The 24,966-nt window shown below is 40.9% G+C and overlaps 1 protein-coding gene across 10 annotated transcripts in view; it reads right to left on the bottom strand.

Annotated features, from left to right (window-relative positions):
• MYT1L (myelin transcription factor 1 like) overlaps positions 1–24,966 on the bottom strand; it is a 1,127,044-nt gene that overhangs the window by 258,764 nt on the left and 843,314 nt on the right. For all 10 annotated transcript variants that reach the window (XM_085610775.1, XM_085610782.1, XM_085610783.1 and 7 more), the window contains 2 exons: positions 16,052–16,186; positions 5,447–5,537 (listed from right to left, as the gene is read on the bottom strand). In XM_085610775.1, coding sequence (XP_085466901.1) covers positions 5,447–5,537; positions 16,052–16,186 — 226 coding nt within the window. The remainder of the gene's footprint in view (positions 1–5,446; positions 5,538–16,051; positions 16,187–24,966) is intronic.

The raw sequence follows: 24,966 nt of genomic DNA, 5'->3' as shown, positions 1-24,966 counted from the left end.
ATTCTACATAGCTTGTTTTGTCATACTTGTTGTTTCTATAGAGTTTTGTTCCCCGCCTAAATTTGTTTATCTTCATTGAGGCTGTTTTTGTTAAATATTTGATTCATTGTTTGTTCGAATATCCTCTTTTCTTATTTAACTTTATATCTTTTACTTGTCGCCTTCACAGATTGTACAATCCCTTATCGTGGTGTCTCCTTGATCCTCTGTTTGGCTGCCCCGGACTTATGGCCCTCTCCAAGTGGTTTCATCCCCCCTCTCGTGTATTTTTGAGTCTTTCTTTTGTAGGTATGTTACCTTCATGTCTTATTTTTGATTTGTTGGTTGTAGGCTTTTTTGTTTTTTGTGTTGCTATATCGATTCGTATTTTCTCTTCTGATGGTGTCTTTTGTTTGTTCATCCCTTTCTACCTTTTCACTCTTGTTGATATTACGATCATTAGAATTGTTATTTTCCCTATCTTTTTATCCTCTTATTGCTTATCTACTTGGTCTCTTCCTTTCTTCCTTCATATCTTCTTCTCTTGTTCTCTTTTCAGGTTTCTTGATATCTTTACCTCATCTTACTCCAGTATTGCATCTATTCTTTTCAATTTCTTCTCCTTTATTCACACTTTTTATAGTCATTTTCATGAATTGGATTTACATTTGACAATTTTGGGTCATTTTCTTTATCATCACTTATGTTATTAAAGTTGATTACATGGAACGTTAAGGGTTTACACTCTCCCATCAAGAGGCAGAGAGTTTTGACTCATTTAGCTAAATTGGATGCTGATATTGTTTTTTTACAGGAAACTCATCTTTCGGCCCCAGAGTCAATAAAGTTAAAAAGAGGATGGGTAGGGGAGACGAAACGGAGTAATGATACTATGTCGTAAGTCCTTTTTGTTTTCACTTATATCTCAAGAGTCAGATACGGATGGCAGATGGGTGAACATCAAACTATCCTTGATTCCTGTCTCTCTTTTAAATGTTTATGCCCCTACAGGTGGTGTACCCTCTTTTTGGCCCACTTTGGCTAAACAAATTACGCAATGTATACAAGATAATTTTATTTTAGCTGGCGATTGTAATCAAATTTGTTATCCGTTTCTTGACAGAAACTCAGGTTATCTCCCAACATAAACTTCTGGATGCCTGGCGTCTTTGCAATCCGACTACCAGAGAGTATACTTTTTATTCCCCTTCCCACCATACTCAGTCAAGAATTGATTATATATTTGTCTCACACAATATCTCACAAACTCTTACAAGTGCTGAGATCGGCCCTATTTTATTGTCAGATCACGCCCCAGTTTCAATTGGCATCGACATCCTTCCTCCAGTCACTGGTCCTAGAAGGTGGCGTTTTAATAATGCCCTCCTCCTAGATCCGAAATTTACCGCTTCCTTTATTACATTTTCTAATGAGTTCTTTGAATTAAATCACACCCCTTCTATGCCACATGTCACGGTATGGGATGCATTCAAGGCCACGGCAAGGGATTTCATAATAGGCTTTGTTGCCTCGAAACGGACAATTTCCCGTAAGCTCACTAGAGATCTCCTGAAGGACATTAAGCGTTTGGAACATTCCTATTACACTTCAACTTCGAAAGATTGTCTCACAGCCCTCATAAATGCCAAATTACAATTCAATAAAAAGTCAACGGAAGATGCCTCATTATGTCTGTTAAAATCCAGTGAGAAATTTTATGGGGGTAAGAATAAAGCTGGGAAAATACTGGCCAATTATTTAAAAGTTAAACACAATAAGTTAAATATTGAATCTATTTATGATGCTCAATCAGTTTTAAAATTTAAGGATGCTGAGATTTCGAATGAGTTTTCCCTTTTTTTACAAATCATTATACACTTCTGAAACACAACCCTCTCATACTTCTCTTTCTCATTTGTTTTCCACCATCCAGAAATCTCCACATAGTATACCTGATTTTTCCTCCTTAGAGCTAGATTTAACCTGTCAAGAATTATTAACAGCTTTGCAACATCTTAAAAAAGACAAAGCCCCGGGGCCGGATGGTTTCACTGTAGAATTTTACCAACATTTCTCAAAACTTCTATTGCTTAAGCTACACTCCCTACTTATTTCTTTCAACACATTGGGTAGTTCCTCAGGCTCCTTCTCAGAAGCACATATATGTCTCATCCCTAAGCCTGGCAGAGATTCTAAACATTGTAAGAACTATAGGCCCATATCCTTGGTCAATATCGGCTATCAAATTTTTGCTAAAGCGCTGGCCATTCGATTAGACTCCTACTTACCTGATCTGTTAGCAAAAGAGCAATCTGGATTCGTCAAAGGTAGATTCATTACTAATAATACAAGGCTCCTTTTTAATGTTTTATCTAAGTCCTCCCGTCTAAACTATTCCCTAGCGGTGATAGCATTAGATGCCGAAAAGGCATTTGATAGAGTTGAGTGGACTTATTTGTTCCATACCCTTAATTGGTTTGGCTTCGGCCCTAAATTTATATCCCTGATTTCTCTTCTCTATTCTAATCCTCGGGCGGCGGTTTGCGCCAATGGGTTGGTCTCCACATTTTTTGATTTACAGAGAGGAGTACGTCAAGGTTGCCCCCTTTCCTCTTTCCTTTTTAACCTGGCATTGAAACCTTTTCTTTCCAAATTACGCCAGAACCCAAATATACATGGCTTTCAAACTCCCAATTCCCATATTAAACTTGCGGATTATGCCGATGACATTTTGCTTTTTATATCACAACCAAATGACTCGATTCCTGGCTTTTTGGCGGACGTACAAGCTTACTCTCCTATTTCTGGATACAAATTGAACGAAGATAAGTGTGAATTCTTACCCTTAAATAAGTTCACGTTTAAATCAGATTTTAGTGCCTCCAACTTTACTTGATTCCTGGCTTTTTGGCGGACGTACAAGCTTACTCTCCTATTTCTGGATACAAATTGAACGAAGATAAGTGTGAATTCTTACCCTTAAATAAGTTCACGTTTAAATCAGATTTTAGTGCCTCCAACTTTACTTGGAGTCCTAATCACATTAAATACTTAGGTCTACATGTCATAGCTTTATGTATGAATAAATACATACAAAAGATTTCAGAGTTATCTACTAAATGGCACCCTCTTTACTTATCCTGGTGGGGTGGCCAAGACACTATAAAAATGATGCTGTCGCCTATAATATTATATACCATCTCTAATATCCCGGTGTCTATCCCCATTAAATTCTTTAAGAAAATTAATTCAACCCTCTCTTCCTTCTTATGGAATAAAAAGAAATCCAGAATGTCACTACTTAAATTGACACGACCTAAAACAGAAGGAGGGGTCAACTTTCCTGACTTCTAGACATATCACAAAGCATTTCTTTTACGTCAAGCTTCACTCTGGTTACTTAGTCCCACAGATGATTGTCCTCTATGGACTACAAATGAGCGTCTTTTCTTATCCCCCTTCTCTTTTTCTGAATATCTTTCTTTCTCACGCAAACCACAGATTGTGTCCACTCCCATAATTAAACTGACCTCTAAACTCTTGGAAACTACACTTTCCTCCACACCTATTACCGTCCATTCCTTTCTCAATTCAACAATTTGGCATAACAAAACCCTAACTATTCATAGTAAACCATTCTATTGGAAAAGTTGGCGACAAAAAGGTTGAATATGGATTCATCAGTTATTCTCTAACTCAAATTTCTTGCCCTTTTCTACACTCAGTCAATCATTTAGTTTACCGCCCACATTTATTCACAAATATAATTTACTTAAGAAAGTAGTGATGGATAATTATACCCAGATATCTGCCACTCCTACTGCTTCCATTACTTCCGGACCCTCCTCACATCTTCACATTTTGCTGAAAACCATCCCTAAAGCCTCCACTATCTACAGTTATTTAGGGAATATAGGTAACCCTAGACAGAAATCCAAAATAGAGGAGGCATGGGAAAGGGATTTAGTATTATCTTGGCCAGTGTCTTTATGGAACAGTATATGGGTTAAGATACGTAAATCCTCTAGAGCAGCTAACATAGTACAAACGTTATTCTTTGTTTATAATAGACTGTTATTCACACCGAGTGTCCTAAGCAAAAAATTTACGAATGTACCAGAAACTTGTTGGACATGTTCTTCTCCAAATGCAGATTTATTACATATGTTATTCTTCTGCCCAACTGTATACAAGTTTTGGAAACAGGTATGGTCCCAAGTTAACTTAATCTTTGGAACGGACATTTCTTTTTCCATTACCCATGTTTTTTTAAGTAGTCTTTCGTTTTGCTGGGAGAAAGTTACACTTAATATCAAAATTATTGATTTATTGCTTGCGGTTGCTTTTCAGCAAATTACGGTTAACTGGAAAGATTTCACAAAAATTTCTTACAAAGCATGGTGGTACGCTGTTTGCCATAAACACAGATTAGACACCTCTTTTGTTTATCCTTTACATTTGGCACCGAAACGTCTGGAATTGTGGTCTCCTGTTACATTGTACTTAGATGGGTGTGCCAGACGTCATTCCCATCTGAAACCATCTCAGTAAGAAGTTCTTAAACCCCCTTGATTCCCTTATACATTCCTAGCTTATTTGTTATTAAAAAAAAAATTTCATGATGCTCCATTTATGCTGTTTTGTTTTCCATGCTTGTAATTACCAATCCAATTCATTTGTTCTTCTCTGTTGTAATATATTACATTGTACTGATTCAACCTTAACATTGTGAATTATGTATTGACACCTTTATTTTTTACCAATAAAGTTACCTTTAGAACTGAAAAAAAAGTATATCTCTGGTCCTCATCTCTACAGTCTCGCATTCATGCATATGCCACCCAAGCAAATTCACCTGCTCTCCATGTCTGCCTCAGTCATAAGCCCTTGCCATAAGCATTCTTCTCAACACTAATTTGTAATCGCCTTCTTTGTATTACACAACTTCGAGTGCTGCAACTCGACTGAAGGATGGGTCCAGTCTCATTGATATCGCCCACCTCTACTCACACGCCACTCGTCCACCACTGTTCTTGTGTATAGATTCTTGCCTCTTTGTGAATTGGGCCCTTAAATTCAGGTCTAAGTTTATCTTTGTGAATCGGGTGCTTTGTAAGTTATAACTATTAAAGTAGTTGTAAGATCCCCTACCTAAATGGTTTATAGCAGTTTTTGAAATATTTATAGACTTGTCACAAATGCAGTAATGTGGGAGGCAAAGAGAAAGGGTCGGATTCACAAAGGTAAGCTTACACTTTGTGTAACTTTGATTGTTTGCTATTCGCAAAGGGGTTTGCGAGTATCATTACGAGTGCGGTGTCTCTGTACGCAAAATGATAGGTCTTTTATGTGCGGAGACTCAGCACTATTAAAGATACTAGGCGTAAATCCCTTTGTGAATAGCAAACAATTGTAAACTTACACACAAGTGTTGTGAATCAGGCCCGAAATAAATAACAGTTCTTACCTTCTGTGAGAGTTCCTGTTGCTATTTACATGGCCTCGTCCTGTGCAGCCTGGCGTAGGACACTTAAGAACATTTTCATGCATGGCAAGAACTTGAAAAGGAAAAGTAGTAAAAAACGGGAGGAAAGAAATACGAAAAGTAAATGTACAAATCAATAAAGGTCATCAGTGTTTTATAGACGTGTACAAAGCATTTTGCTGAACGCAAGTACATGCTGTGGGTATGTTGTAAATATCCTAGCATTTATCAAGGATAGCAATAGATTTTTGTTTACAGTTTAGCAAAATTTGACTTAATTGAAATATTGTACAACTCTCTGCATTACACCGATGGCGGCTTCAAATAGGCTCTCGTAAACTATTTAATCTGCGAGGTGTATGTATTATGAAGTCACATTTTTCCGAACTCTACAATGTTTTGTAAAACAACGTGAAGATTGATAATTAATTCTCGATACCAACAAGTGATGGCAGTACACATTCCTAGCCCATTTAGTATTCCGCATTGGACCATCTAATGCTAGAAAGAATGTGCATATGCCTGCGTGGCATTACACATTCTTTCATATGTTCTCTATTTGCAAATGTAGCAGGGATTTACCCATTTTAGTAAATATGTATGCTTTCAAATCGCGGAGTTCTTTGAAATGGTTCTTTCATGGTGTCATTCTGGTCCAAACGCTTTTCTTAATATAGCATTTAGTGGTGTAGTTGGCAATCATCATAGCTCACTCCACATGCACCACAATAACATAAGTGCAGATGCGCACATGGTACTCAGAGGGTTCTCGTTGTCACAGCTGTGCTGGTAAAATGCTGCACAATGTCAGCACACACAAAAACACACAAGGTGACCTTTGTCTATGAAATAACGTTAGTGGCTGTATGCAAGCTCTTTAGTGCAATATTCTACTGTGATTTTCCACCAACTGTGCCTTATGTAACTTGCAAGTCATCTAAGAATAACGGAGGTAGAAGGTGAACAGTGCAGGGTGACTTGTGGTGTTGGGCAAAGTCGAAGAAGCATGAAATTCTAGCAAAAAGAAACGTGTCTATGATTGTGTATTCTCTAGCCTGTCATAAAAGATATTTTTCGAGAGACTTAAAAGCTTTTTTCATGTTTCCATCTCACACAGGTTCGATTGTACAGTGGAGTCATTATCTGGTGTTAATGACTGTGGAGGTGTTGGCTAGTCAAGTAGTATGATGTGATAATTGAGCGATTATTACTTCACTATAAAACCAGGTAGAATGGAAAGCTGTTTGTGACGGGAAGACTCACAAGGAAGCGGGTGGCTCTAAAAATCAGTAAAGTGACAAATAAATAGCAGGAAACCAAATGAATTGAGTACATTAATAACTTCAATATTTTCAGAAGCATGTCTTGCCTACCCCTCTGTGTGGAAATTGCGCTTCAACAAAACTGACTAAATAGCCCTGGTGCTTTTGAGAAAGTGCTAAGTGTAAAAACCATTCTCTTCTGAACTTTCCTGAATTACAATGTGTTAAGTTAAAGATAAATTTGCATCTATGATACTGATACACCATGTGAAATCACTTATCTCCTAATGCAGATGAAGGTGGAAATGTCTAAACCACAAAAAGTGAATTCTTAGTCTGCACCTGGGCATTCTTGCCATACTATTTGGAGTTCATCATGTTGATTTTTCTTTAATGCATTTATTTTGTAAGCAGCCATAGCATATTGATCAGGTGGAAAGCATATATTCAGGCAGTGTTAAGAAATAGAACTCCGAGTCGTCTGCTTCCTTAAATACGAGGTTAAAATGGTGAAGATAAACAAAAACCTTGTTACAAAAGTATATCTCCAAACATAAACAGCCCTTCTCATGATCGGCATACCTAATAATTAGGAGTGGGGAAGCAGGCCAACTGAGAATTTAACTAGAGTTATGGGTACTTCTGAGGCAATCTTGAAGATGAGAAGGGGTGATGAGTTCAGTGATCAAGGGTGGGAATAGGGAGAAAGAGCAAACCTGAGAAAGAGGGGGTTGGGTATGAGGGCGTGATTGATGGCTTATAGATCCCAATGATTGAGTTAGGACAGTGCAGGTGAAGGAAGTGGAAAGGTGAGGGGAAGGTCATGTACACCAAGAAGGATTAAGGCACGGAGTCTGTGTTGAGCATTGCTGGCAGACCAGTGCTCATCAACTATGAGGAAGTAAGAGGAGGTGGGTTCACGGGGCAAAATAGAGAGCAGAATTTGAGTAGCAATGTTCATGACCTTGTCAATAGGAATGAAGGCATGTACAGTGAGTCCATTGAGCAAGCTACTGCACTACTTGGCATTGCCCTTGACAAGTGAGTAAATAAGGCGTTTAGCAGTGCAGAGTTATAAGAGGGGAGCAGACTACATTTCAGATTACTGTCCAGGTACAGTATGGTTTAGCTAGTGAAATACAAAAAAGAATTAAGCATCAAGTGGAAGTTGAAGAGTGCTCCTAGATTTTTGGTGATGCACGAAGGATCGAGGATGATAGGATCAACCGATGAGGAGGTTTGTAGTGGAAGGCCAGAGGAAGCATCGAGGCATACAAGTTCATTATTTGAAGAAGAATAGATTATGACAGAGTTCAATGTCATCCAATGACAGATATCCATAAGACTGAGAGTTTAGCTTTTGGTGGATAGGTAAAAGAAGGCCATATCTTTAAGCGTGGTGCCTTTCACCTTACTAAAAGTTTGGTGCACAACTGCCATCAGAAAGAGGAAAGCAATGAGCTTCATCAGAATAGGAGAAGCTAAAGGAGGAGATAAATGTGCCTAGATATGATGTAAAGAGAAGAAGACCAAGCGATCTAGGATGTAATACTGGACACTTCCACAGGGAAAGTCTTGGGCATGGATTGGTTAGAGTTCAGAAACTAAGAAAGAAGGAGCATGGCAAATGCAGAGTGAAGCAGATGTAGCTTCTATTTCCTCCTTTTACGAATCCTCATAAATACATTCTTAATTTCAATTATTTTAATATACACCTCCCTACCAACCCATGCTATGAAGTTGACCTTCAAAAAGAAGACATTGGACTTTCTGTCAGATCTCATGCAGTTTTTGATGAAATTGGCTGATTAAAGTCACACCCTGCTGCTCTTGACAGGTGCTCTTAGCACATAGTTTAAACAATATGATAGATCATTATAAGGTGTAGCAATATTACCTTACAGAGCTGTCTCTCAAGGTCTTTTTGCGTGTTTGGACTAACTTCGTAGGCATTTTTCTCTTTGGGCACTTTGCCTTTCTCGCCAAGTCCCACAGTGTGTTTGCACTGTCCTAAAATTTGAGGTAAAATTGACTACACCCAATTGGCTTATTCAGCCTTTAAGGGGAGTACACCAGTTGTATATAGGCCATGTGCCACATATGTGCTGTGAAGTACATTTACACCACTCACATGGCTTCGGTTCACCATTGTGGTCTGGCTGTCTGGCTTACTTTAGTGAAAAATCCTACACTAACACATTGAAAAAGAAGGTGCTCTAGCTTGTTGAAAAACCTTCTTTTCTACATGCTCTAACTCACCCTTGAGTATGCCTTAACGCACACAGGGTGGGTGCATAAAGTATAAAAGTGGGACATGCTACATAATAAAGAAATGTATATACCTATATTCAGTAGCTACTAGAACCTGTTATACTGAATAGGTAAAGCAACAGTTGCTTATGGAGAGGCTTCCTTCACCAATTTTCACAATTGTGGTCAACAAAATGCTAGCACTGTAAATTAGAGTTCTTTCTAATAGTTTCTATATAATAATTATCAAACATCTGATTTAATGATGTATGCAGGTAGCCTATTGTCAACTATATCAGGAATGCAACTTTATAAAATCATACTACTGATATCTCAAAGCTCCATCAGCGATTAACTCTATTGTGCTTGGCTTCCCTCCTGACAATAATTAAACTAGGATTTCAGGAGTGATCACGTAGGCTGGCAAGAATACCATCAAGAGGATACAGCAGCAGAAGTATTTTGAAACAACAATCCCTTTTAGACATTGATTTCTTCTCTTAACGTGGAGGGGGAGCATCTGTTCAAGCAGAGTCACAGTGAGTGGATCCTGATTTCCCCCTGAGCAGAACTGGAGGATGAATTATTGAATGCAGGGGCCAGAGTCCTGATATTTTCAATACATTCTTGCGGATTAGTTTGAAGGCAGGCAAACAGAAACTGCAACTAAAATGTGATGGCTAATTGGTAGAAGTTGTGCAAAGATTATGTCAGTGGAGGACATTAATCATTGTCTAGCGTACAGTATAAAAACAACCACTAGCTCATCAGAACAATCCTGGACCTGATGAAGACTTAGGTAAAGGAAGATTCTGTCTGGACCTTCCTCTGAAGAGGATAGTATTACATGATGATCTCCACTTGAACCCAGGGACTTGAAGAACACTCCAAATGGTAGTCGGATGGCCTTCTGTCCTGCTTTAGGGACACAAGGCTGCAAAAATGCTTCATGCTTCATGAGAAAGGAAGCTTTCCAATTCGGAGTGTACATACCTGGAGCCTGTGGAAACCACCTTGGAAAGATACTTGAACCCTTGGAGACTTCTCTGGAAGAATAGGAGCTGTTGAAAAGACCATGAGTGACTTTTCCAACAACTTGAAGACATTGATATTCTTGGCTGTAGCAGATACCAGGGCCAGCGAGGTTGGCCTCCTACTTTGAACTGTAAATTGTGACTCCCAGAATAGCATGAGGGAGACGGTATGCATTTGAATGAACAGCCTGCAGATTAAATGACTTTGTCCTTGTCTCCTGGCCTCTGGCAATGTGTTCTTGTTTTTGATGAAAGAATGCCCTCCAAATCCACTTTCTATTATGCACATAGACTGAAATTGGCTTATCACCATTGTACCAATGAACATTTCTGACTAAAAACTTAAAAATGGTCCCTTAGCCTGATTTTGACCATGTTTGTGTGTTTTTGCTTATTACATGTTATTTAATAGTACTTTTCAGTTTTCTTGAGTTTAAAATTGCTGTTTGAACCTATGATGCATTTTTCTGGGAAATAACTGCAGCTCATTTCAAAGCCACCAAGGATTGAACAGAGATTTCTCAGTGAACTGTACTGTTCTTTAGCAAGATAGTTTCTACTGAGTGAGATGGGAAACTGCCTCTCAGAAAAATAATTTACTTTCTCACAGTGGGTGTGAGGCCGACTAGGGAGTGTGTGGTCTCCAGACTTAGGGCACACACTGCTTGCTGGATTCCCTATCCCAAGGCTAACTGTCTGGCTTGAAGCTGACTGATTTGGGCATAGTACATTACTGGCTGTTTTGTGGTTAATGTTAGGTGACTGAGACAATAGGAGGCCCTTTGATGGTGAACCCATTCTGGCCATCCAGATAAATATCTTATCTAAAATTGCAGCCCTAGGTATGTCTCGCTCTGTCAACCTGCGCCTGGTCACTTTTGAGGGCCGACTAATTTATTTATCTTAATTTATAATTAAATGATTAATTAATTTTCATTGCTGGGTTGGCTTAAGTGGTTCTGGCGTACTTGTAAAGGGTTTCTGCCACAGACATCAAAATCAGCAGATTTTGGGGGTCTGCTGTCTAGTATCCATGACGGACAGGCAATCTCACTGTTATGAATGTCATTGAGTAGCAGATTGTAAAAGACACGTGCTGCCCCTAAAGTCCAGATGAGAAGAGGACTGTGGTGAGCTAACAACAGAATATTGAGTGTAGAGTGCGAAAGCATGTTTAAAAAGTGCCAAAAAGTGCTAGGTTTATAGTGACTTAATAAAACAAATTCTGCATATGAACTATCGTACCCCTGCAGCCCTTCAATGACTAGATCCCAGCTATTCGGATTCATATCCTTGAAGCAGGGAGAAGAAAGCTGTTTTTGCATACAATCTGGCTGTGGCGAATAGATTGCCTGTGAGATATACTTTGTGAATATATAATACTATTTATGTGCTACATTGTACCTACTGCTGGTTAAAAGGAGGTTTGTCATAAAGAGGCTGATGTGCTACTAGTTTGTGAACCGACATGTGGCATTAGGATGTTACTGAATGGTGCGTTGCTGAAGATTTACAAATGGTGCCTCCAACCTGGAGCAGCCCTGTATATGTTTAATATTATAGCTGCTAAAATATGTCAATGTTGGACGGTTAGTTCAATTGTACATAAGAGCAGAACAATGGCTTATTCGGTATTATTTACAACTTCTCTGCTATCTAGACGGGGCTGCCACAAAACGTACTTCCTGTGTCTTTGTTTATGTAATGTAATGTAATGTAAATGGCATTTCTAAAGTGCAACTGCTACTCTGAAGAGTGTTATGCTTATGTTTCTAATCTGTAACCTGATAAATTATATTCCACTGTACATTACTTTGATAGGAAACCATAGTCTTTACTTTCACAAAGTTGGAATTCAAAATACTTTGCTGTGAGCCCAGAATTATGCTTATTGGTAATTATCAGATCAGTTTCTCGAGACTTCTCTCCTGATTAACTGTGATAGTAAGGTTAGCAAACAGTACTACATTTTTCTTGGAGCCTTGCAGGGCACCCGAACCTCTACCTGGAAGCAGCTGAGTCAGAAAGATTCCCAATGTCCAGTTGCCTTGGTCCCTTTTTAGGATAACCTCTGGTTGGTTGTCTGGCAGCTGGAAGCATTCACTAATCTTGTTTCAGCTAAAATGAGCCATCTTTGTGAATACAAATGATATTCTAATTTCCTCTCCTGCCATGTTACAATTGGATTCCAAGAGTTTTTTTTATAATGCTTATGAAGATAGCAAAGGATGGTGCCTAGAATTGTGAGCTCACAGTTCCCAATGCATTTGCAGTATTGTTAGAGGCCTGCTTGAGTCGGCGGGCTGAAATCCAAGTGTCAAAGTTAGCAAGAAGATGCTGGTATCATCTTGTGCCCCATACATTCTGGTTGATTGGGTGTGAATCACTATATATCCTTTGAATTCTTGTGCCCCAGGTCTCACGTCGCCACCAGAAAATAAAAAATCACTTTAGTTTGCACTATTCGTTACTGCACTAAGACAGATTCAGTTCAATAATTTGTTATTTTGACTGGAGAACTGTTCTTGTGGCTGGTTGAACACTGGGCTGCCTACATTATCATGTAGCCACAGGTGGAGAAAGGCAATGACAAGGGCCTTACAGTAGAAAGACAACACCTAACTGATGACTAATCAATGCAAAATGTTAATACTTTAAAGACATTCAGATTTTAACCTGTTTTCAAGAAACCATATATACAAAAATGGTATTGCTGATGGAAATTGAGATGAGATTGTTGCAATTTCACTGAACATGGATGGAAACTCACAGTGTTGTGAATGCACCAAGGACTTCCAGTGATCAGAAAAGTATGGTCGGGGAGGGGGTAAGCATGTGTTAATCCACTGGCATTGCACTGCTATTAGCTTTCATTTGTAGTGTGCTCCCACACTTAAGCATCAGGACAGGATGCATCCTCCAAACGCATCCAAGGACATTGAAATCAAATACATTTCCATCTACAACCAGTTCCAAAGTAATACATTAACATAACTTTGCTTTGTGACCACATATAAGTTCACAAGTAACTTTATCCAGCCCACCAATTATCTGCTGCAATCAATATAGTCCTCAAGCAATCCAGACTCTATCAGAGAACATTGTTTAACAAGATATGGCCCTCAACCTATGAGAAATTTGTAAAACTGTTTCTGTCACCCTGGATCTTAATCTGCTCCTAACAGACTTTTTAGGAGCAGATTAATATTAAACCAAGATTAATAAAATAATATTAAAGTAAGAGTGATTCCTGATACCTCCTTCCTTCTTCTGTATTATTGAAATGAAAATCAATAAAAAAAAATTTAAAAAAAGAGGATATCCCTGGGTGAAAGACTTAGAGTGATAAACCTTAAATTCAACACCCCTCCAAAGCTTACTGGATATGTTTTAGAAGCTCTAAGTTGCCCAAGGCACTTCCCTTCGCTGAGCCTGAAGCATGACCAAAGGTGCTTCTGTTGAGCACCTCCCAGTATGAAAATGAGCATTCCTCGTTCAGAACTAAAAAACTGTGGTGGAAGTTTCGCCTTTACCGGAAATTGCAGTAAATCTTCCGGGCATCGTTACAGCCTACAACATATTAGTCCTGTCCCCACCTGCAAGGCGCTTCAACCAACTTAGAATAACTGCTTTTGTAGGTAATTGGAAATTAACAGATTAATGTGGCTGTTTCCCCTTGAATCTAGAATCCTTCCCCAAAAACACAGGTTGCAGCAGCTAAACCTGAAGCAGGAAAATTAGGCTGTCCAAATCAGTTTCAAGTATCTTTGCGCCTAGATGCCGAACCAAGGGGTGCAGTGAGAAGCACGTGATTCGCTAGTGTCAAACCTACAAAATTACTGAAGAAATTAGTAATTTAAGAGCGATAGGGATACAGTTTGAAGCACCTGTGAATCCCATGTCACTCTAACCTACAGAGATATATTTCAGGACTAGATGATTGAGGTGCTCTATTCCACAGTGCCCTAACTTAGCATATCTGCCACTATTTAGACTTCCATGCTGGAATGGTTACCTCACATTCTCCTTCTTACTACCCCCCACCCCGCAGTTCCACTGCAAGTTAGGCTAGCTCAACCCTTGCACGAATGTCCAGTGTCTGTGATCTGGTTAGAAGGCCTTATGCTATTCATAACTCAAAATCAGAGATCTCAAGGGCTAAAAAGTTAATAATTCCAAGACAGTTCCTCCACTCCAATGGTTAAGCTGACAATTCTATGGTTTCTCGAGAAAGAGCCAGGGGAGGAGCAGGTATTTTTACACTAGAAGCAATATTTAGTCTTGTTCCTGCATGGACTCGGGCACATCAGAAGCTCTTTAGATGGCAAGTGGCCAATGTACCCAAAGACATGCAGCGGGATTGTCCATACCATTATGACTTTCAAGCATACTGGGCACAGCAAGCCTCCACCAGCATTTTGATACATATATGCAAGTTATAGTAATGGTGAAAGTGTTTAGTATGACTGGAAGTCCCAAAGGTAAGGTACTTTCAATAGGACTGGGAGATACTTTTGTAGAAATCAGAAGAATGTTTTAGTAACCTTGGACACTTTTAAAGTCACATCCCAGTTTAACTTTACTGAGAGCCTTTGCACATGTTAACACTTGCAAGCAATGATCACACAATGATTGTTTTGAATACTGAACGACATGTAGACATAGAAACAAAAAAAAACTAGAAGAGGAGGCTATCGAGAGCAGCACGTGCAGTAAACCTTCCCAGATGACCTTGCAAATGGCTCTCCTGCATGAGTCGATGGAGTAGGTATGGGGCAATGTTGTAGCTACTGAAAAAGCGACATTCTTGCGCAACCCAACAATGGCAGTAACTTTACTTTAAATTGTTCACCATCTTTTCAACAAAGTGATCTGTGTTGGGAATGGTGGATCTACCTGCACACTGGGAAGGGGACTAGTAATGCTCATTCACTAAACTGCGGCCATTAAACAGTTATCTAATACTCATTGCCTTAAGTGGGTCAAAATATAAATCGAAATGTTCAAGTGAAACACTGCATCCAACTATTGCACCAGCTCATCATCCCAGAACATAATTAGTCAATCAGTATGGATTTGGTATTAATGAACCTGATTTTACATGGGATGTTGTCCATGAACAAATTAAAATCTACAATCATCAAGGGCCAGATGTACGACCCTAAATTGTGGTCGCCAATGGGCAATTGGCCCGTTTGGGACCACAGGTTACGGCGTAGCCAGGTACAAACCTCATTTTGCGAATCGGTACATTTTACTGATTCGCAAACTGAGGTTTGCAAATTGCTATTAGGAAGGGGTGTGCCAAGGGCGTCCCTGACTAACAGCCACTCACATTTGTATGTATGAATGTTTTGATACCTCAATTGTGGTCGTAAAACACTCGCAATTTATCACCTATTTCAAGTAGGTGGTAAACCATTTTCAAATGGGAAACTACTGCCTGCTCTCAAAAAATGAAACTGAAAAGTTTCATTTTTCTTTTTTTTAAATGCATTCCGTTTTCCTTTAAGGAAAACGAGCTGCATTTAAAAAAATGCTTTATTTAAAAGCAGTCACAGACATGGTGGTCTGGTGACCCCAGCAGGCCACCATCCCTGTGAGTGCTATCCAAATTGCACCTGCCTCAATAATATTAATGAGGCATGCAATTTGCGACCCCATTAGGAATCGCAAACATTGTCTGAGACACTGTAGTACATCCCAATTTGCGAGTCGCAAATGCGACGCAATTTGCAAGTCGCAAATTGGTGGGTCGTACATCGGTCCCCAAGACTTTTATTAAATGATCATGCATTTTGAAAGAAGCAAAGCGATCAATGCATCTTTACTCATGCTAAATGCAGCGTCCTGTCGTCACAAGAAAATAGCTTTAAGCATTGTGCTCACATTTAAAAGTTATCGTAGGCGTGTAAATTGTTCGAGTGAGATAGTGGAATGTTTCAACAGTTTCAGCACGTCAGTGGTGATTGGTAAGCTGGTAAACAACATGATGTGCAAGAACTTTTATCAGAAATATCAATTCATCTGTGAAGACTTACTTTCTGGAGGGACTCTATCTTTATGCGGGCACCCTGATAAACTCCGGTGGTGGGGGTAAAGTCCAGTCACGTGGCCTGTTCCGTCACAGCCAGGTGTTGGGCATTTACTTTCTTTTTTCTCCGTTCGCGAGTGATCTGTAATTTACACAAATAAATGACGTCAAATATAAAAGGGATACCTCTTCTTTTTTATCAAATTGAAATTTAAATGACAAAGACAGTCTTAAGACCATGTCTATATTAAATGAACAGTACAAGAAAACAGAAAGGGTTTCTAAAAGATTAAGTTAATATTGAATTTCTAACATATCTATGTGGATTACTTGTAATGCCTTGAATATTTTTCATAATGCTTCTCCTGTCACATCACGCATCCTCTTGGATTTATGATTATTGTCCATCTGCCCAGTATTAGTGGTGTGTGAATTTTTTTCTTTTTTTTCTTATGTTCCAATGTTTTGTGTAGTTGCTGAATTTTGGACTTCACATAGCATGCAGGTTTTCCCAATTTCTGTTTGCCTACGGTTAACCTTGTATATCCTCTCACTACTGTTAATTTGCACTAAAATCACATGTACCTTTTTCATGAGTACTCTGAAACTGCGTCTACCTGAAAATCTACGAGCATTTTGTACAAAAATCCATAATTTGCTTAGGGTTTTCTTCAGAGTAACTCAGTACTCGAGAGAAAGGAAGTTATAGACCCTGACAGCAAGTTAAAGCTGGGCCTTGTGGCTCAGTGGACTAATGCACCCACTCCTAGCATCTGTCTTTAACATTATGATCACAGGTTTGAATTTGGCTAATTCCTCACAGTACTTTATCTTCCAAGATCAATCAAACATCTGTTATTTCAGTGTCAAGAGACCAAAGGACGAGCATGGGAAAAAAAGGTTATGAGGAATGTGCAATATAAAAGTATTGTGAAAGTCAAACTTGTGTAAAACTTAAACATCATTGTATAGCTTTTGCAAGAAATATGCAGAGGTCGTGACCAAAAAACTCTCTCCCCTACTGTTGGACTTGGCTCTTTTTGCAGGGTCATCCCTAAACTTTTTGCTTTCCTCCTAGCCTTTTTTCTGACATGGTGTTGTGGGTTCTAGGACTCTGGGTACTTTAGCACTGCCGTCCTGTGTAAACTGCATGTGCTCTCTGTGGTAAATATGGCAAGATTGGTATACACTTGTTTGGCTTATTTAATATACCCCTCAGTCCCTTGTAAGTTGGTATCTCATATACCCGGGGCTGGTAAATTAAATGCTACTGGTAGGCTTGCAGCGTTGATTGCGCCACCCACCAAAGTAGCCTTTCAAACCTACCTCAGCCCTCTGCCATTGCAGGGCCTGTGCGGGCAGTGTTACTGCCGCTGTGACGTGGCACTTAAAGTTTATGCCATATCTGTGACCCCCATTTTACTACATGTCAGTCACCCCTAAGGTAGGCCCTAGCTAGCCCCATGGGCAGGGTGCATTGTAGGTAAAAGGTAGGACATGTACCTGAAGTCTGTGACATGCAGTGGGGATACCCTGATAAGTGTTTCAGTGGTAATTCCTGATATGAGAGGAGCGGTATGGTCAAGTTTGGTATGTTTGGAATAGTAATAATGAATGCTACGCAATAGTGTGCACATATTCCTTATAACTATTTTAGAAATGCCACTTTTAGAAGTTGGCATTTCTGTGTGCTATGTGTCTGCCTGCCTGATGTGGATTGCATGTCTGGCTTTGGAGCGGCAGGGGCTGGTGAGGTGTGTGTGGCTCCAGGAGGGGCAGGGTGAGTCAGCGCTAGGCTGAATAAGTCAGCTGCATTTGGAGTAGTGAGTGGAGTAGTCCCCTGACCCTGAATTGACCTGTGTCTGCCTATGTGAATGCTGGCTCCGCCCCCTGTGGTGTGTCTGATGGCAGAGCCCCATCACACAAAGGAGGGTGTGAGCACTGTACACAAAGTGCTCCACACCCCCGGAACCAGTTGCAACTGGTTTCTCCAGCCCTGTGCCAGGGCAAAACAAAGAAAATATTGATATAAATAGAGGGGCTGTGACCCCATGGGTTGTGCTGGTTCTGTGCTTACTGATGGGCCCCAGGAGGAACCGCCACAAAGGACTGTCTCCCTGCTGGAGGGCCTTGGGTGCTGGCCTACTTGGGCCCAGCTGTGTCCCCCTGGAACTTTGTGGACCTAGTGCCTCATGAGTGCTATCTATCTCTCCGAGGATGGGGAGAGTGCTGGAGCTTCGCAGTGCTGAGCTGTCCATCATGGAAGAGGGAATCCCCGGTGTAGGGATTCCCCCGTGCTGCTAATGAGGCAGGAGCCCACCCCGCATGCTGGTGCCGTTGGTTGTGGAGCGGGTGGCCACCCCGCATTTTGTGCTAATCGTCGGGAGCCCACTTCGCATTGGTACCTTTTAGACAGGAGCGCCCCCCCGCAGTTGCCCGGAATCACCGCTGCGACCCAAAGAGGAGAAAAGAGCCGCTGAGATGCAGTCGCCAGCGCGAACCGGAAGCCAGGTGAGGAGTGCCTGACCTGGGGCATGGCCAAGAGGGAAGGACTGCACCGGAGGAAGTCAGGCTGTTGTAATCTGGTCGTGAGCAGGGCTCCCGTGAGCTGGAGAGAGCCACGCATGCTGCCCAAGAGAAGAGCGCAGGGATGGTGGCCCGTGTCTATCCGGACCGGCGGAGACTGTCTCGTATGAGGAAAGAAGGAAAGACAAGGACCGGAGCCTTGCGGGCTCCCTGCAGAGTGCTGCGGTGTCCCAGAGGACAGCGGAGGAAGAGCCCCGGTGAGTGGGTCTCCGCTTGGCTAGTGCTTGTTTCGGCCCCAGAAGGAGTGGGGTGATCAGGGTTCGGGGCCTAAGTTCTACAGCTGCCCTGCCAGACAGCGGGCAGCGGCAATGTAGGGGGCACATTTTGTTTTCTAAGTCCAGGAGTGGGACCCAAGCGGCACGGTGGTGCCAGTGCACTTTTCCTTTAGGGGCAAGTTTGTGTTTTTGAGTCCCAGTGGGGGCTCAGAAGGCACAGTGGGGCTCCCCAGGCACGGAGAGTGCCAGTGCTTATTTCTCTTTTGGGCACTATTGTTTCTGAGTTCCAGTGGGGGCTCAGAAGGCACAGTGGGGCCAAGCCTAATTCTCCAGCTGCACTGCGAGAGAGAGGGCGGGAAGCTGCAACGTTGTTGGGCATTTCTTTTGAGGGGAGAGAAAGGGGTGAGGTGCACCCCAGCCCCCCAGTGCATTGCGCAGTATCTTCGCTGCATTGGCAGCCAGTGGGCCCGTTGAAGGCCCTGGAAGAGCCCTGACATTTGGGAAATAGGGCATCTTAGCCCCAATGAAAGGCCAGTGGGCCTGGGGTCATGGTGGGTGCCACAGTGTTGGTAGGGCGCAGGGCCCTAATTTGATGCCTACCGAGAATGCATAATGGGTTCATGCTTATGAGGTTTTATGCCTACTGTGATGCCTTTGACACAAAGTGTTTATGTTGCTGATAATGCCTAATGTTATGCTTAGGAGATTTATTGCATAATGTGTTTATGCTGATGAGGCCTATTGCGTAATGTGTTTATGCTAATGAGGTTTAGACCTAATGGGCTTTATGCCTAATGTGATAATGCAAAGGTCACTATGGTACCAGTAGTTACTGGTTGTGTTTTATGTTTACTACCTGCATTCTGATGGTTCTGACCGTGGCCCAATTGTCCTGGTCCTGTATATAATCCCCTGTGAATACTGCCAAGTGCCAGTTGGCACAGTGTACATTGTGTGATTATGATCTAATGTGTTTTGGATACTACAAAGGGTATTTTTATACAACCTTGTGTGGAGTTTCTTTTGTGGTGTGACTAGTGTGTTGCTGCTGTGCGTGTGTTGCGCAAACGCTTTACACATTGCCTCTGGGATAAGCCTGACTGCTCATGCCAAGCTATCAAGGGGGTGAGCGTGTAACTCCCTTGCCCTGACTAGAGTGGTGGTTTCTGCCTGGCTTAGGCGCAAGCCCTAGCCAACCAGAAATCCCATTTCTAACACCTACCCAGCATCTGCCTGCCAGCAAGGTTTGCCTAAATTTGATTATTACAACCATACTTCAGTAGTGTACGCAGTGCCCCCTGCATCCTGAGGTGTCAGACTTTCAGTGCTATTGAAGTCTAGGCTCATTTACAAATTCTTTCTAGAGGGGACGGGTCTTTCTAGAAGAGTGAGAGATGAAAGGAAAAAATCACTGGTTATCATCCCAATACAGTGTAACCAATGGGGCTACACATTAATCCACTCGACTCCTGATTTGAGTTTAAGAGGTTTTAATTATAAGTTTAGAAACAAATCGATGTAGATCAAGCATATTCATATAAAAGTACAAAAAAATCAGAATAAGTCCAAATCTCCTTAAGAGCGGTACCCTATATAGTACAAAGCAAATTACTAACTCCAAGAGTCAGATGATTCTCTTTAACGAGCATGAGCAAACTAACTTTCCCTACACTATCTTAACAAAGGGAACCTAACAAAATCCATTTGGGTCAAGATAATTTAGGAAAAAATGGAAAGAAAGGTGTCAGCCATCACAGTCTTCAGTAGAAAACACTCCGACAATGGGTCAAGTAGCGTAAAGCCACGCAAGCTGAGAAAACCTCACTAAACACAGCACATAATATCAACTGCAGTAGAATTGACACTCCCATGTAACTTCTCCTTGCGAAATTTCCATAGTTCTGGTACAACTGGACACTTTCAGCACCTTTCCCACCTAGATAACACATAATCTCTTCTCGTCCTTGGTCATTCTTTTCCCATGAAAACTCCTCTCCTCGCTCGCTACCGCACTTTCCTCAGCCGACTCCACCTTCTCATGCTTTACTATCTACTAAAACAAAAGTCTTTTATTCTAACTAATGTGGCTTCTCCACACTTGCAGTAAAACAAAATGAGACAAAATATTCCCCAGTGAAGGCTGCATATAGACAAGCTTGAGATTACAACGTGAGCTTGCACTGAAGCAGAGAATGTTAGGCTAAAATGAGAATTACACATTAAGTTAAGCTATCATATACATTAGGCCGCAATTTAACTGTCGACTTTGACTAATTCGCTGGATTGCAAATATGTGCCCAATTCTAAAAAATATACGCAGCCTCTAATCATGAATATAATGCAACAACTACGAAAATATTTTTATAGGTACACTTTCTCGTGATTAACTTGGGTTATACATATGAACCTGTCATTAACTAGTTGCACACATCCTAATTAAATATCTCACAATAAGACATTTGTTAAAATCTCCTGTCATGTTAATATGGAAATTGTCACATAACTTTTTTAATCACATTCTAAACACATACTTATGTCAAATAAAGTATTATATGTGTGCAAAACTCCACTCTTTTTAGTACATTAATTATGACATAATATATTTGAGTGTTGGCTATGCTTGAGCATGATGCACTCCTACATTATCACAGACGGGATCAAGATTACACTTCTTCAGTGCCAAACTGGAGAAATGAAGCAGCCCTGACAAAAGTGCTCAAAACAGTCCCATCCCCTTTGTCTCTTCTCCAATCTATCTCTTTCCTTCCTTCTATTCTCGCTCCCTCTGTCATCTTTCTCTTTTCCCTCTCTGATTTATTTTCCTCTCTATCTTCCCTTTCCCTCCCACTCTTTCTCTCTCACTAGAAGCCTTCTTGTACCAAGCTCAGGGAGCTGGGGAATATGACAGAGGCACCAGGAGTGACCCTAGGCTTTCAAAACCAGCCTCTAGGGGCTCTAGCCTACCCACCAGGGAAATGTCTGGTGGAAGAAAAGGCCTGTCCGGCCCTGCACACTTTGTAGGATACAAGGCAAACAATCAATATCAAAGTGTCCACATTTAGAATTAGCACTTTTCACACCCATTGAGATCAGCACAGTACATAGGAAGGTTTTTCAATTACACTTTAAAACATCAGTTTCTATTCTTAAGTCCAAAAGGACTTTATTTGAACATCTAATTAAATTAATTTGATGAAAATACATTAAATACGTTCTTTTCTAATTCATTTGCAAAAGAGACTGGCATCAGTGGTGTGACAAGGGTGCCACTGGCCCAAAGGCAAGCAGGGAATATAGTGCCCCTTACCACTAGTTAGGTTGTAAAATATTATCATAATACGGGTTCAGTGGGCCCCTCAGGCCTCTGGGCCCCAGTGCCACTGCACCTGCTGTACCATTGATAGCTATGCCCCTGAATTACATTTCTTAATTCCCAAATGAATCGACATTTCAAGATATATCTATTTTAAAATATGCTCTGGTATTGAATAGGAAACATGCAGCTCACAATGTCGCTCAGTAGGTTACGAATGTGCCTGTTGTGTCTTTATATCATGCTGTGCCCGTGACATACTACTTTGTTTTTTATTGTGTAAGGAATTCATAGATGCCTATAATACGGAGGCTGGCAAACCTGTTATAAATATTTATTGCTGAGGGGGAATTGAAGCATTCTCTTTTCTCTGAAATGACATATTATTTCATACCCAATAAGGCGCCTTGTGGACAGGCACTCATCTCAGCATTCTGGACACTTCAGTGCATCATTTCAACATAAGTGCTAAACTGAAATGACCCCTCCTGGCTGTTTCTCTCTACCTATTGAAATGACACTTTATTTTTTCGACAGACATTCTGATATCTACACTTGATGTACTGTATCCCCATTCTTTCAAGCGTGGGGTGTATTTATAGTACACATGGTCCCAGGAGAGAAGCATTTTCAATGAAAATGAGCTTCCCAACACCATGGACAGCTTAAACAATCCCTAAGGCATCTCTAATCGTATAGAAAAAAGTTTTGAACGACATTCATTTTTCTCAGGAGTATTTCTTTATTTAAGACGCTGCGTGTTTTTTCCCATCATTAATATATTTAAATTTCATGGATATATTATAGGGTTGGAAACTAGAGGCCTGGTTTATGTGTCCGATATAGGGTCAAATTACAAATCTAAAAGTGTAAGTCCAGAATAACAACAAAACCCCCATCCCTCTACTAACTGGCCAAAAGGCCTGGTTTGTGATGAAGAGTAAGCACCCATTCTTGATGCAGACTACCTGTAATAGCAGCGATGCCTTCATACATGTACATGGTTGTGCCTTCAGTAGCATCGTGGTATGGACACATGTGTATATTTATTTCATTATTTTGTTTTGTACTTGATTGTGAACAGTAACCACTGTGTAGCGCGTATAATGGAATCTCTTTGCCTTTGCACATGCTTCTATTAACAACCAATGTGCATGGGCAAAACTGCCCCAGCACAATTCATTTCAATTCATGGCGTTTATAAAGTGGATTTGTACCGGCGCTAGTGGACAGCACATTAGAGATGAAGAAACAGTGACAATTACATAGTCATAAGCGAGCTATTGAACTGGAAAGTTTTGAGATTGCTTCTAAAAACTGATACTGAAGGGCTACAGCACAAAACGCTTCATGTGTACCACCCTGGAGAAGGAACACGCACAACCAAGAGTCTGGGTTGCTTTGTAAGAAGATACAGAGGGTTTCAGGGGCAGTCTGATTCCCACAGTGGTCAGAAAGGGGTTGCCTGTAGGTTGGAGGGCATATGCTCTAAGTATCTACACACATGCATTCTGCACTTAGCCCTTCTGGTGAGCCCTGAGGCCCCGCATGAGCGTGGTTACAATCTACGTTAGCATCCATACTTGCCGGAGCTTTCGGGGCTTCCATCAAGGGGCAAGGAGGGCATTGGCTGAGACAGCCATGGGTCCATCCATCCATCCATCCTTGAGTGTCTGCTGCCCCTTACTTTGTGCAGGTGCTCACTGTCTCTTATAGCACCTGTGTAAGTAAAATCACATATGAGCGTCACTTTCGTTTTTGCGTGGTGTACCCATATCAAATGCATACATGCGAATACTGAGGTTCTTTACACTGATCTGTAATGCAGCCTCTAACGCTGCTTAGGACAATATTATTCACAAATTTGGTTAGAAAGTATCATTCAGGATCTATCACCACTTGCATATTTTACTTCTGGATGGTGATGTGTGGTCATAGGGTTCTTTTCCTCGTGCTCCCTTAACATCTCTGCAAAGAAATGTTTCCAATATGGTTCCTATCTGCCATTGTTTGATCAGCAAAAAAACATTTTCTTCATTAGAGGTGGTGCTTGTCGGCTCTTGTGTCTACAACTCTTCTAAAAGGTCTAGTTTTGTTTTTTTAGATTACCCCTTTCTCTTCCACCCTATTCGTTGAATGTGATTTATTCCTTATGACCCTGTCCCTTTGAAGACTTTGGGCCATATCACATAAAGTGAGCGCTGGAAGCTCTCATTTATGGAGCAGGGATGAGGAATGTCTTAAATAGTTAAAGAGCTGGAACACTGATATTTTAATGCCTTAGGCAGTGGTATTGGTTGTTTTGTATGTCAACATAAAGACTTCTTTTGGCTGGAAAAGTAGTATCATACGTTAGCATCTCTTTAGCAATTATAGAACACCACACAAAACATAACACAAAGCAAAATAACAACACAGATAAACAGAACTGGGAGCAACAGAACAAAACAGCCAAATCAGAACACAACACAACCATATCAAAATACAACAAAGAAGCAAACCAAAAATGCATCACCAACCATAACATCAAGAAGAAGCACAACACATACCAACAACAAAATGCAATAGCCCAAATATGCACAAGTATGCACAATGATTCTCATCGCATATCACCAGCTACACAAATCTACTTTCATCATACAGTGGTAAAAGGTGTGTGTACCAAGAACGACATTACCTACCGCCAAGGACATGCAATAGTGCCAGTCAAAAATGTTTTGTAATTCAAACCTTGTGGATCTATCCAAAGAAAACCTGGCACCTCTGAGGGCAACCTTCACCGCAATGGCACGTCTCATCACAGGCTAA

The sequence above is a fragment of the Triturus cristatus genome, chromosome 6 (assembly GCF_964204655.1).
Source record: "Triturus cristatus chromosome 6, aTriCri1.1, whole genome shotgun sequence".
NCBI lineage: Eukaryota > Metazoa > Chordata > Amphibia > Caudata > Salamandridae > Triturus > Triturus cristatus.
This window is presented reverse-complemented; position numbering and strand designations above follow the sequence as displayed.